Source organism: Bidens hawaiensis, unplaced genomic scaffold, assembly GCF_021521415.1.
Source record: "Bidens hawaiensis isolate Kalapana, Puna unplaced genomic scaffold, B.hawaiensis_p1.1 tig00012232_1, whole genome shotgun sequence".
Classification (NCBI taxonomy): Eukaryota; Viridiplantae; Streptophyta; class Magnoliopsida; order Asterales; family Asteraceae; genus Bidens; species Bidens hawaiensis.
In genome coordinates, this window is record NW_027491991.1 from 520,210 (window position 1) to 534,449 (window position 14,240).

Here is a 14,240-nt window from a genome sequence, read left to right on the forward strand (position 1 = left end):
TTATTTTGGGGTCTTTTCGATAAAGAGAGACAATTCCATATGAAGATTTTTTCCATCATGTGTTAATGTCTGCTATCTTGATCAACCAGCTGGCAATTTAAGCCATTCAATATTTCAAAGCAAATCAACCACAACATCCATAATCCAAAAAGCCTTTTACCGAGTCCTTTTTCTACATCAACGTTCTTCTTGTAGAAACATTACTAAACCCTTATACAAAAATGGCCATCTTTATGCCACGAAGCACACAAGCAAAACAGATTCTGAGACGATCGTTCTCTAACGGAATTAGTGCAGCAACACCCATTGAGATTCCTAAAGGATATTTTGCTGTTTTTGTCGGGGAGGAAGAGAAAAGACGATTTCTAGTTCGCGTGTCACTCTTAAGCCGGCCAGAATTTCAAGAACTACTGCAACTGGCGGAGGAACAGTTTGAGTACGTCCATCCAATGGGTGGGCTAACCATTCCATGTAGTGAAGACGTATTTGCTGATTTAGCGTCACGTTTTGGTGCCTTGTGATACCATGTTTATCATAGAGCATTTTTGTAAAGAACATCAGCTAGGATCTTACACATGTTTGTAAATAGAGATTCGTAACAAAGTTTTGTGAAATTCAAATTTGGAGCAACCTCAAGTTTATTGAACTATATATAAGTTATGCTATAATCAATGACCGTGTGAATGAAATACGTATTTCACGTTCTTTTATTTTTGTAGGCTGAATTTTAACCAAATGTATAAACAAAACGCGATAGACGTGTATTCGATTACCTAAGGATCTGTTTCTTGTAGAAAAAAAAAAGATTGAAACCAAGGGAAAGCGTCTTGGGGTAAATTGTCAACACGCATATTTTTTATGGAATTGACGTCTGTTACAGTCACATTCGTTGTGATTGGGTCGGAAGCAACAACGATTCATTGGCGCATCATAAACAATGTGGATGTTGATTTAGTTGGATTTCAGGATTGACTACCTTTAGTTCAAATTGAAGAATACGTGTTAGGTGGATCGCTTCGACCAACAATACATTCGTTTTACGTAAAACCCAATACATGGTTAAAAACGACAAACAGGTTGTGTGGGTTACGTAAATTAATTAGCTAGCTAGCGATCGCCCAAGTTGTATACCTTTGGTCACTATTGACATTGCGGTTTATTGGCAGTCATTGATAATCTTCAATCACTACCTTTATTCTAAACCTAAATATTAAACAAATTATGTCTTTATTTAAAAGAAATTCAGCATGTGTCATTTTGTGAGCGTCAAAAGTCCTGTTCCCGGATTCACAAGTGTATGTGTTTCGTGTTAAAGGTATCGAAAGATTCTCGTTAGGTCTATGGAAACACAGATCATAAGCGGATAAAACAGTCACTATAGATTATATATATAAATATGTCGCCTATCTCTATAGTCAGAGGTTATTCTGTTGAAATCTAATAGAACTACCTTTTTATTATCTACTCTTATCCTAATAGCATAGATACAGCTAATATATTAACAATTAAGGCCAATATACTTTATGTCGTAACCATGTCAGCTGAGTTATTAACAAATAGCTAGGACAGGTTTGCCAAAATGTGAAATCTAAGACATAAACTGGTCACATTTGGTCACCACAAAAAATTACTTATAAGTTACTTGGTGATAATGCGGAATGTCCTACATATTAAAGATTAGGCATCAAACATCAGACAGGGACAATAAGGGAATTTCTGTTGGACATATATATTGTAACAGGTCGTTCGGGTTGATAAATGTCATTCAAATTATTTTGGGTCTTTTCGATAAAGAGAGACAATTCCATGTGAAGCTTTTTTCCATCATGTGTTAATGTCTGCTATCTTGTTCAACCAGCTGGCTATTTAAGCCATTCAGTGTTTCAAAGCAAATCAACCACAACTTCCATACTCCAAAAAGTCTTTTGCCGAGTCCTTTTTCTACATCAACGTTGTTCTTGTAGAAACGCTACTAAACCTTTTTACAAAAATGGCCATCTTTATGCCACGAACCACACAACCAAAACAGATTGTGAGACGATCGTTCTCTAACGGAAGATGTGCAGTGACACCCATGGAGATTCCTGAAGGATATTTTGCTGTTTATGTCGGGGAGGAAGAGAAAAGACGATTTCTGGTTCGCGTGTCACTCCTTAAGCCGGCCAGAATTTCAAGAACTACTGCAACTGGTGGAGGAACAGTTTGAGTACGACCATCCTATGGGTGGGCTAACCATTCCAGGCAGTGAAGACGTATTTGCTGATTTAGCATCACGTTTTGGTGCCTTGAGATACCATGTTTATCATATAGCATTTTTGTAAAGAACATCAGCTAGGATCTTACACATATTTGTAAATAGAGATTCGTAACAATGTTTTGTGAAATTCAAATTTGGAGCAACCTCAAGTTTATTGAACTATATATAAGTTATGCTATAAACAATGACCGTGTGAATGAAATACGTATTTCACGTTCTTTAATTTTTGTAGGCAGAATTTTAACCAAATGTATAAACAAAACGCGACAGAAGTGTATGCGATTACCTAAGGATCTGTTTCTTGTAGAAAAAAAAAGATTGAAACAAAGGGAAAGCGTCTTGGGGTAAATTGTCAACACGCATATTTTTTATGGAATTGACGTCTGTTACAGTCTCATTCGTTGTGTTTGGGTCGGAAGCAACAATGATTCATTGGTGCATCATAAACAATGTGGATGTTGATTTAGCTGGATTTCAGGATTGACTACCTTAAGTTCAAATAAATACGTGTTAGGTGGATCGCTTCGACCCACAAAACATTGGTTTTACGTAAAACGCAATACATGGTTAAAAACGACAAACAGGTTGTGTGGGTTACGTAAATTAATTAGCTAGCTAGCGATCGCCCAAGTTGTATACCTTTGGTCACTATTGACATTGCGGTTCATAGGCAGTCATTGATAGTCTTCAATCACTACATTTATTCTAAACCTAAATATTAAACAAATTATGTCTTTATTTCAAAGCAATTCAGCATGTGTCATTCTATGAGCTTTAAAATTCCTGTACCTGGATTCACAAGTGTATGTGTTTCGTGTTAAACGTATCGAAAGATTCTCGTTAGGTCTATGGAAACACGAATCATAAGCAGATGAAACAGTCACTATAGATTATATATATAAATATGTCGCCTATCTCAATAGTCGGAGGTTATTCTGTTGAAATCTAATAGAACTACCTCTTATTTATCTACTCTTATCCTAATAGCATAGATACACCTAATATACTAACAATTAAGGTCAATATCCTTTATGTTGTAACCATGTCAGCTGAGTTATTAACTAATAGCTAGGACAGGTTTGCCATAATCTGAAATCTAAGCCATAAACAGGTCACATTTGGTCCACACAAAAAATTACTGATAGGTTACTTAGTGATAATGCGGAATGTCCTACATATTAAAGATTAGGCATCAAACATCAGACAGGGACCATAAGGGATTTCCTGTTGGACATATATATTGTAACAGGTCGATCGGGTTGATAAATGTCATTCAAATTATTTTGGGTCTTTTCGATAAAGAGGGGCAATTCCATGTGAAGCTTTTTTCCATCATGTGTTAATGTCTGCTATCTTGTTCAACCAGCTGTCTATTTAAGCCATTCAGTGTTTCAAAGCAAATCAACCACAACTTCCATACTCCAAATAGTCTTCTACCGAGTCCTTTTTCTACATCAACGTTCTTCTTGTAGAAACACTACTAAACCCTTTTACAAAAATGGCCATCTTTATGCCACGAATCACACAAGCAAAACAGATTATGAGACGATCGTTCTCTAACGGAAGAACTGCAGCAACACCCATTGAGATTCCTAAAGGATATTTTGCTGTTTATGTCGGGAAGGAAGAGAAAAGACGATTTCTGGTTCGCGTGTCACTCTTAAGCCGGCCAGAATTTCAAGAACTACTGCAACTGGCGGAGGAACAGTTTGAGTACGACCATCCAATGGGTGGGCTAACCATTCCATGTATTGAAGACATATTTGCTGATTTAGCGTCACGTTTTGGTGCCTTGTGATACCATGTTTATCATATAGCGTTTTTGTAAAGAACATCAGCTAGGATCTTACACATGTTTGTAAATAGAGATTCGTAACAAAGTTTTGTGAAATTCAAATTTGGAGCAACCTCAAGTTTATTGAACTATATATAAGTTATGCTATAAACAATGACCGTGTGAATGAAATACGTATTTCACGTTCTTTAATTTTTGTAGGCTGAATTTTAACCAAATGTATAAACAAAACGAGACAGAAGTGTATGCGATTACCTAAGAATCTGTTTCTTGTAGAAAAAAAAAAGATTGAAACAAAGGGAAAGCGTCTTGGGGTAAATTGTCAACACGCATATTTTTTATGGAATTGACGTCTGTTGCAGTCTCATTCGTTGTGATTGGGTCGGAAGCAACAACGATTCATTGGTGCATCATAAACAATGTGGATGTTGATTTAGTTTGATTTCAGGATCAACTACCTTAAGTTCAAATTGAAGAATACGTGTTAGGTGGATCGCTTCGACCAACAATACATTCGTTTTACGTAAAACCCAATACATGGTTAAAAACGACAAACAGGTTGTGTGGGTTACGTAAATTAATTAGCTAGCTAGCGATCGCCCAAGTTGTATACCTTTGGTCACTATTGACATTGCGGTTCATAGGCAGTCATTGATAATCTTCAATCACTACCTTTATTCTAAACCTAAATATTAAACAAATTATGTCTTTATTTCAAAGCAATTCAGCATGTGTCATTCTATGAGCGTCAAAATTCGTGTAACCGGATTCACAAGTGTATGTGTTTCGTGTTAAAGGTATCGAAAGATTCTCGTTAGGTCTATGGAAACACGACGTTGTTCTTGTAGAAACACTACTAAACCTTTTTACAAAAATGGCCATCTTTATGCCACGAACCACACAAGCAAAACAGATTATGAGACGATCGTTCTCTAACGGAAGATGTGCAGCGACACCCATGGACATTCCTAAAGGATATTTTGCTGTTTATGTCGGGGAGGAAGAGAAAAGACGATTTCTGGTTCGCGTGTCACTCTTAAGCCGCCCAGAATTTCCAGAACTACTGCAACTGGCGGAGGAACAGTTTGAGTACGACCATCCAATGGGTGGGCTAACCATTCCATGTAGTGAAGACGTATTTGCTGATTTAGCATCACGTTTTGGTGCCTTGTGATACCATGTTTATCATATAGCATTTTTGTAAAGAACATCATCTAGGATCTTACACATGTTTGTAAATAGAGATTCGTAACAAAGTTTTGTGAAATTCAAATTTGGAGCAACCTCAAGTTTATTGAACTATATATAAGTTATGCTATAAGCAATGACCGTGTGAATGAAATACGTATTTCACGTTCTTTAATTTTTGTAGGCTGAATTTTAACCAAATGTATAAACAAAACGCGATAGAAGTGTATGCGATAACCTAAGGATCTGTTTCTTGTAGAAAAAAAAGATTGAAACAAATAGAAAGATTGGGGTAAATTGTGAACACGCATATTTTTTATGGAATTGACGTCTGTTACAGTCTCATTCGTTGTGTTTGGGTCGGAAGCAACAACGATTCATTGGTGCATCATAAACAATGTGGATGTTGATTTAGTTAGTGTTGAGCCCCGTTCTTGTATATTTAGTCTTTTGTATTGATTTAGTTATGTATTTGGGCCGATAGGTCATTTTGTACATTTTTGGGCCACGGTCCATTGTAAAGAAGCTCATTGGGCATCAGAAGTCTTTTACTTCTCATGCATGCTTCCCTATAAATAGTAAGCATTTCATGAGATTCATGAGTAGTTGAAGTTGTTGAAGTTAGATATACAAAAGAAAACCTTTTGCAAAAACTTTATCTCTCTCACTCGGCTCTCTCTCTCTCACTCTCCTCTCCTTAACCGAAAATAAACTCAAGATCCGAGACCTCTTGGTTGCTTAGTGTGATTTCCGCTAGCACTAAGTTAGGTTGATCCAAAGATGTTGTTGGATCCACCCGAATAGGGACCTACAGTTGGTATCAGAGCTTCGGCTCACTAGTTGAGGGTTTTTGGATCACAACCTTGGGTTTTGATCTTGAAAAGAAGAAAATAAGTGTTCAAGTGTTCTTGACAAAGAAAATTATCAAAAATACAAAAAGAATTGGCAAAAACTTCATAAAACGTCTTAGAAATGTTCTTGGTGAAAGTCTGAAGTATTAAAAGTGGTTTTTACGGGTTTCAAGTGTGTTAGTTTGAAAAGTAAAAATTTCGCTTCGCTCAAGCATTGTACCAAACATCGTACTTGTACTGACAAAAGTGGGTGAAACAGATCTCAAGGAAGATTTTCTTTCTGGACCATTTCGTTTCGCTTGGGATTCTTTCGCTTCGCTTGATGATGATGAAGATGGTGGCAATGGTTGTGGTGGAGGTGGAGCTAACACTCAATCACCTCCACACTCTCAACACGATACTTAAGACCCTGCTAACCCCGGCTCAGCTAGCAAAGTCAGAGAGGATGATTCAATACTTGACAGGTTGTACAAAGATATCATCTCTTCGACTGACAATACAGGTGTGATCGCTGATTTTATTAATGCAGGTATGAGCTTTGAGGAGTTCATCGAGGGGACGGAAACGGAGAAGGCAGTGAATGAACAAATGACATTAACTAATCGCCAAATTCGGATACTCCTCCCGCTCAAGCTTCAGAGGCTCCTGCAACAGATCCTGTCATTGTACAACCACCAAAGAAGAAGCGAAAGACACATATTGTCACAAGCTGCGTGTCTACCCGCGTGCTCAACTATCCATATCATGACGACTTGCTGATCGTGTATGCAAGGTATGATCAGCAGAATAAAGTCCGGGCCATCAGACGCTACAGCGGGGATCTCATTTATCTTAGTTATCACGAGCTGAAGACTCTACCTGAGCTTGATCTGAATTATCTTCAGGAAGCTCTAGGTCCTGGTGCTACTGGAAGTACGCTGGAAAGTTGGGTCCCGACTTATCTGCAGCGACAATCAAGAGTCAACTACAAGGACTTCGAACCGAATAAGGGTCGCAGGTACAAGAATCCAAGAGAGATAAACCCTGCTATCGGAGAGCCTCGCACTATGTGGAGATACAAGGCGCCGAAAGAATGTCACGAGATTTATCATGGCGAGCCTTATCTTCCCAACACTCTCCGAGACTTCATAGATTGGGAGTTCGATAACACAACCGGCGAGCACGAGCTTATGGGACTACACGTTGAAGATGTGAAGAAGCTCTATAACAAGCCGCTGGAACCGTCGAGGATTTGGGACGTCAGAATACCAACCGGATAGTGGAAGCCTTCAACAAGTTCGTGCGTAGACTTGTTGAACTTCCACTGGCCGAATACGACACCAACAGGTTTCAATACTAAAGACTAGAGAGAGATTGTTGGCCCGTTCTTGTATATTTAGTCTTTTGTATTGTATTGATTTAGTTATGTATTTGGGCCTATAGGTCATTTTGTACATTGTTGGCCACGGTCCATTGTAAAGAAGCCCATTGGGCATTAGAAGTCTTTTACTTCTCATGCATGCTTCCCTATAAATAGGAAGCATGTCATGAGAAGCATGAGTAGTTGAAGTTAGATATATAAAAGAAAACCTTTTGCAAAAACTCTATCTCTCTCACTTGACTCTCTCTCTCTCATTCTCCTCTCCTTAACCGAAAATAAACTCAAGATCCGACACCTCTTGGTTGCTTTGTGTGATTTCCGCTAGCACTAAGTTAGGTTGATCCAAAGACGTTGTTACATCCACCTGAATAGAGACCTACAGTTGCATTTCAGGATTGACTACCTTAAGTTCAAATTGAAGAATACGTGTTAGGTGGATCGCTTCGACCCACAATACATTCATTTTAGGTAAAACGCAATACACGGTTTAAAACGACAAACAGGTTGTGTGGGTTACGTAAATTAATTAGCTAGCTAGCGATCGCCAATGTTGTATACCATTGGTCAATATTGACATTGCGGTTCATAGGCAGTCATTGATATTCTTCCATCACTACCTTTATTCTAAACCAAAATATTAAACAAATTATGTCTTTATTTCAAAGCAATTCTGCATGTGTCATTCTATGAGCGTCAAAATTCGTGTAACCGGATTCACAAGTGTATGTGTTTCGTGTTAAAGGTATCGAAAGATTCTCGTTAGGTCTATGGAAACACGAATCGTAAGCGGATAAAACAGCCACTATAGATTATATATATAAATATGTCGCCTATCTCTATAGTCAGAGGTTATTCTGTTGAAATCTAATAGACCTACCTCTTAATTATCTACTCTTATCCTAATAGCATAGATACACCTAACATACTAACAATTAAGGTCAATATCCTTTATGTTGTAACCATGTCAGCTGAGTTATTAACTAATAGCTAGGACAGGTTTGCCAAAATCTGAAATCTAAGCCATAAACAGGTCACATTTGGTCCACACAAAAAATTACTTATAGGTTACTTGGTGATAATGCGGAATGTCCTACATATTAAAGATTAGGCATCAAACATCAGACAGGGACAATAAGGGAATTCCTGTTGGACATATATATTGTAACAGGTCGTTCGGGTTGATAAATGTCATTCAAATTATTTTGGCCCTTTTCGATAAAGAGAGACAATTCCAAGTGAAGCTTTTTTCCATCATGTGTTAATGTCTGCTATCTTGTTCAACCAGCTGGCTATTTAAGCCATGCAGTGTTTCAAAGCAAATCAACCACAACTTCCATACTCCAAAAAGTCTTTTACCGAGTCGTTTTTCTATATCAACGTTCTTCTTGTAGAAACACTACTAAACCTTTTTACGAAAATGGCCATCTTTATGCCGTGAATCACACAAGCAAAACAGATTCTGAGACGATCGTTCTCTAACGGAAGAAGTGCAGCAACACCCATGGACATTCCTAAAGGATATTTTGCTGTTTATGTCGGGGAGGAAGAGAAAAGACGATTTCTGGTTCGCGTGTCACTCTTAAGCCGGCAAGAATTTCAAGAACTACTGCAACTGGCGGAGGAACAGTTTGAGTACGACCATCCAATGGGTGGGCTAACCATTCCATGTAGTGAAGACGTATTTGCTGATTTAGCATCACGTTTTGGTGCCTTGTGATACCATGTTTATCATATAGCTTTTTGTAAAGAACATCAGCTAGGATCTTACACATATTTGTAAATAGAGATTCGTAACAAAGTTTTGTGAAATTCAAATTTGGAGCAACCTCAAGTTTATTGAACTATATATAAGTTATGCTATAAGCAATGACCGTGTGAATGAAATACGTATTTCACGTTCTTTAATTTTTGTAGGCTGAATTTTAACCAAATGTATAAACATTCTTTAATTTTTGTAGGCTGAATTTTAACCAAATGAATAAACAAAACGCAATAGGAGTGTATGCGATTACCTATGGATCTGTTTCTTGTAGAAAAAAAAAAGATTGAAACAAAGGGAAAGCGTCTTGGGGTAAATTGTCAACACGCATATTTTTTATGGAATTGACGTCTGTTGCAGTCTCATTCGTTGTGTTTGGGTCGGAAGCAACAACGATTCATTGGTGCATCATAAACAACGTGGATGTTGATTTAGCTGTATTTCAGGATTGACTACCTTAAGTTCAAATTGAAGAATACATGTTAGGTGGATCGCTTCGACCCACAAAACATTGGTTTTACGTAAAACGCAATACATGGTTAAAAACAACAAACAGGTTGTGTGGGTTACGTAAATTAATTAGCTAGCTAGCGATCGCCCAAGTTGTATACCTTTGGTCACTATTGACATTGCGGTTCATAGGCAGTCATTGATAGTCTTCAATCACTACCTTTATTCTAAACCTAAATATTAAACAAATTATGTCTTTATTTCAAAGCAATTCAGCATGTCTCTTTCTATGAGCGTCAAAATTCCTGTACCCGGATTCACAAGTGTATGTGTTTCGTGTTAAAGGTATCGAAAGATTCTCGTTAGGTCTATGGAAACACGAATCACAAGCGGATAAAACAGATATTATATATATAAATATGTCACCTATCTCTATAGTCAAAGGTTATTCTGTTGAATCTAATAGAACTACCTATTAATTATCTACTCTTATCCTAATAGCATAGATACACCTAATATATTAACAATTAAGGTCAATAGGTCCTTTATGTTGTCACCATGTCAGCTGAGTTATTAACAAATAGCTAGGACAGGTTTGCCAAAATGTGAAATCTAAGCCATAAACAGGTCACATTTGGTCCACACAAAAAATTACTTATAGGTTACTTGGTGACAATGCGGAATGTCCTACATATTAAAGATTAGGCATCAAACATCAGACTGGGACCATAAGGGATTTCCTGTTGGGCATATATATTGTAACAGGTCGTTCGGGTTGATAAATGTCATTCAAATTATTTTGGGTCTTTTCGATAAAGAGAGACAATTCCATGGGAAGCTTTTTTCCATCATGTGTTAATGTCTGCTATCTTGTTCAACCAGCTCGCTATTTAAGCCATTCAGTGTTTCAAAGCAAATCAACCACAACTTCCATACTCCAAAAAGTCTTTTACCGAGTCCTTTTACTACATCAACGTTCTTCTTGTAGAAACACTACTAAACCTTTTTACAAAAATGGCCATCTTTATGCCACGAATCACACAAGCAAAACAGATTCTGAGACGATCGTTCTCTAATGGAAGAAGTGCAGCAACACCCATGGACATTCCTAAAGGATATTTTGCTGTTTATGTCGGGGAGGAAGAGAAAAGACGATTTTTGGTTCGCGTGTCACTCTTAAGCCGGCCAGAATTTCAAGAACTACTGCAACTGGCGGAGGAACAGTTTGAGTACGACCATCCAATGGGTGGGCTAACCATTCCATGTAGTGAAGACGTATTTGCTGATTTAGCATCACGTTTTGGTGCCTTGTGTTACCATGTTTATCATATAGCATTTTTGTAAAGAACATCAGCTAGGATCTTACACATATTTGTAAATAGAGATTCGTAACAAAGTTTTGTGAAATTCAAATATGGAGCAACCCCTAGTTTATTGAACTATATATAAGTTATGCTATAAGCAATGACCGTGTGAATGAAATACGTATTTCACGTTCTTAAATTTCTGTAGGCTGAATTTTAACCAATTGTATAAACAAAACGCGATAGAAGTGTATGCGATTACCTAAGGATCTGTTTCTTGTAGAAAAAAAAGATTGAAACAAAGGGAAAGCGTCTTGGGGTAAATTGTCAACACGCATATTTTTTATGGAATTGACGTCTGTTACAGTCTCATTTGTTGTGTTTGGGTTGGAAGCAACAATGATTCATTGGTGCATCATAAACAATGTGGATGTTGATTTAGCTGGATTTCAGGATTGACTACCTTAAGTTCAAATTGAAGAATACGTGTTAGGTGGATCGCTTCGACCCACAAAACATTGGTTTTACGTAAAACGCAATACATGGTTAAAAACGACAAACAGGTTGTGTGGGTTACGTAAATTAATTAGCTAGCTAGCGATCGCCCAAGTTGTATACCTTTGGTCACTATTGACATTGCGGTTCATAGGCAGTCATTGATAGTCTTCAATCACTACCTTTATTCTAAACCTAAATATTAAACAAATTATGTCTTTATTTCAAAGCAATTCAGCATGTCTCTTTCTATGAGCGTCAAAATTCTTGTACCCGGATTCACAAGTGTATGTGTTTCATGTTAAAGGTATCGAAAGATTCTCGTTAGGTCTATGGAAACACGAATCATAAGCGGATAAAACAGTCACTATATATTATATATATAAATATGTCACCTATCTCTATAGTCAGAGGTTATTCTGTTGAAATCTAATAGAACTACCTATTAATTATCTACTCTTATCCTAATAGCATAGATACACCTAATATATTAACAATTAAGGTCAATAGGTCCTTTATGTTGTAACCATGTCAGCTGAGTTATTAACAAATAGCTAGGACAGGTTTGCCAAAATGTGAAATCTAAGCCATAAACAGGTCACATTTGGTCCACACAAAAAATTACTTATAGGTTACTTGGTGATAATGCGGAATGTCCTACATATTAAAGATTAGGCATCAAACATCAGACCGGGACCATAAGGGATTTCCTGTTGGGCATATATATTGTAACAGGTCGTTCGGGTTGATAAATGTCATTCAAATTATTTTGGGTCTTTTTGATAAAGAGAGACAATTCCATGTGAAGCTTTTTTCCATCATGTGTTAATGTCTGCTATCTTGTTCAACCAGCTGGCTATTTAAGCCATTCAGTGTTTCAAAGCAAATCAACCACAACCTCCATACTCCAAAAAGTCTTTTATAGAGTCCTTTTTCTACATCAACGTCCTTCTTGTAGAACATGGTAAGAATCAGAGCTACAAGTGTCAACATCATGAAATCTGAAATCAACAACAAGTTGATGAAGTCTTTGCCGTACAGCTGGAGTACAAACACTATGACAATCAAGAGAACTGCCAACTTGAATGCAATGCCAAATACTGATTTGATATCCACTATCAAGTCATTTGAAATGGATGAGCAAATGAGGATGAACAACCATTTAAGTTCTCTAAATCAAGTTGGGATGAACATTGCTTCATCAATGCCTACTGCCTACTGATTTCATAAGCAAAACCCAGCAAAACATGTATCCATTAAAAACTCCAAAGTACTCTTCGGTTATGCCACCACAAAACACATTATTTATCTCAACTGGCAATCAGTCTGTGTCATCTGGTTCCAGTTCATTTCAAAAGGCAGTTGATAGTGCTGTTGAACAAGCCTTGAAAGCTCATGGGATTTCCTCTTCTTCAAAGACTCAGCAAAGTAGAAGTTCCAGCTATTGTTGTGAAGCACTCCCAATATTGAATGACTCAAATGTATCACTGGTTCATGCATTCCTGTCAAGCCATGAAAAGTTAATACAAGGAAATCCGTTGCCACCGCAGTTTGAACAAGGAGATCTAAAAGAGAAGCTTCGGTGTTATAAGAAAATGACTCACCAAGCTCACTCTTCTACTAGTGAGACTGATTCAACATCAAAGGGAGGGAAAAAACCAAAGAAACCGTTTTGGCTAACCCAAAGGGAAACAAAAAGGTTAGCAAAGGGTTAGTTGAAAAGCCTAAGAATCTTTAAAAGGTTTTCACAAAGACTAATCAAGAAGAATTTGTGGTTAAGCCCAAGCCAAAACGAAGACAATCCAGAAAACCTTTTCAAAATTGAGGAAATCATAACTCAAGTTCCTCAAGGGATTGCCCTTCAGATTGTGATTCACCAAAAGATTATATTTTCAAGAATCATAAAATTAAAGTTGGTGATTTTCTGTTTAATTTTCCCGAGACAAGTATGTCTCGGGACCCCTCTACTAACTAGCTATTCATGTGTGTAGGGTCAGCTTGGAAGGCCTGTCAATAGTATTTGGTACTTGGACAGTGGCTGCACCCAACATATGATAGGAGATGAGTCCCTGCTGTTTGATGTGAAACCATTCGACGGCGGACATGACTCATTTTCCGGTGACTTGGGAGGAGAAATCACGAAACAGGGAAAGGTCTCAAATGGTACATTGACCTTTGATGAAGTCAAACTTGTGGAACAGCTCAACCACAATCCTGCTCAGTGTCTCTCAAATCTACGATAAGCATTTCTCAACTCTCTTTACAGAAAATGAATGCCTTATTCTTAAACCTGGTTTTAAAGTCCCTGAAGAGTGGATCTTGATGCGAACTCCGAGGCAAAATGATACATGAGAAGCAATTAGTCTATGAGAACTACTTCTTGTTTGCTATCCAAGGCCACGGAGAACGATTCATCCTTATGGCATCGACATTTGGGTCACGTGAACTTTAAGAACTTAAATAAGTTGGTTAAAGGTGACCACGTGAGGGGTTTGCCTGTGAAATCCTTTCATTGTGCTGAAAAATGTTTATCTTGCTCTAAATGCAAACAACACGAACAATCCTTTCATTGTGCTGAAAAATGTTTATCTTGCTCTAAATGCAAACAACACGAACTTCCTCACATACCTAAAACTGCCAATTCCATAAACTCCACTCTTCAACTATTACATATGGATCTTTTCGGTCCAATCCAACCATCTGCAATAGCTCGAAAAGCCTATTGTCTAGTTATTACTCATGATTACTCGCATTTTCAGTTGGACTTTTCTGCTAGGGCAT

The 14,240-nt window shown here is 37.5% G+C and overlaps 2 protein-coding genes and 1 pseudogene across 2 annotated transcripts; all 3 read left to right on the forward strand.

Moving 5' to 3' along the window:
* The first annotated feature begins 221 nt into the window (after positions 1-221).
* LOC143540479 (auxin-responsive protein SAUR19 pseudogene) lies at positions 222-521 on the forward strand (annotated as a pseudogene).
* A 4,405-nt stretch (positions 522-4,926) lies between these two features.
* On the forward strand, positions 4,927-5,226 carry LOC143540480 (auxin-induced protein 15A-like). The gene has a single exon (XM_077033528.1). It carries the CDS (start codon positions 4,927-4,929, stop codon positions 5,224-5,226), a length of 300 nt encoding a protein of 99 aa, XP_076889643.1.
* Positions 5,227-10,421: 5,195 nt separating this feature from the next.
* On the forward strand, positions 10,422-11,071 carry LOC143540470 (auxin-induced protein 15A-like). The gene has a single exon (XM_077033521.1). It carries the CDS (start codon positions 10,675-10,677, stop codon positions 11,002-11,004), a length of 330 nt encoding a protein of 109 aa, XP_076889636.1. The 5' UTR covers positions 10,422-10,674; the 3' UTR covers positions 11,005-11,071.
* The last annotated feature ends 3,169 nt before the right edge of the window (positions 11,072-14,240 follow it).

Bases quoted from the DNA above. Each gene is read 5' to 3' on its own strand.
- LOC143540480 (XM_077033528.1), top strand. From the start codon at position 4,927: ATGGCCATCTTTATGCCACGAACCACACAAGCAAAACAGATTATGAGA.
- LOC143540470 (XM_077033521.1), top strand. From the start codon at position 10,675: ATGGCCATCTTTATGCCACGAATCACACAAGCAAAACAGATTCTGAGA.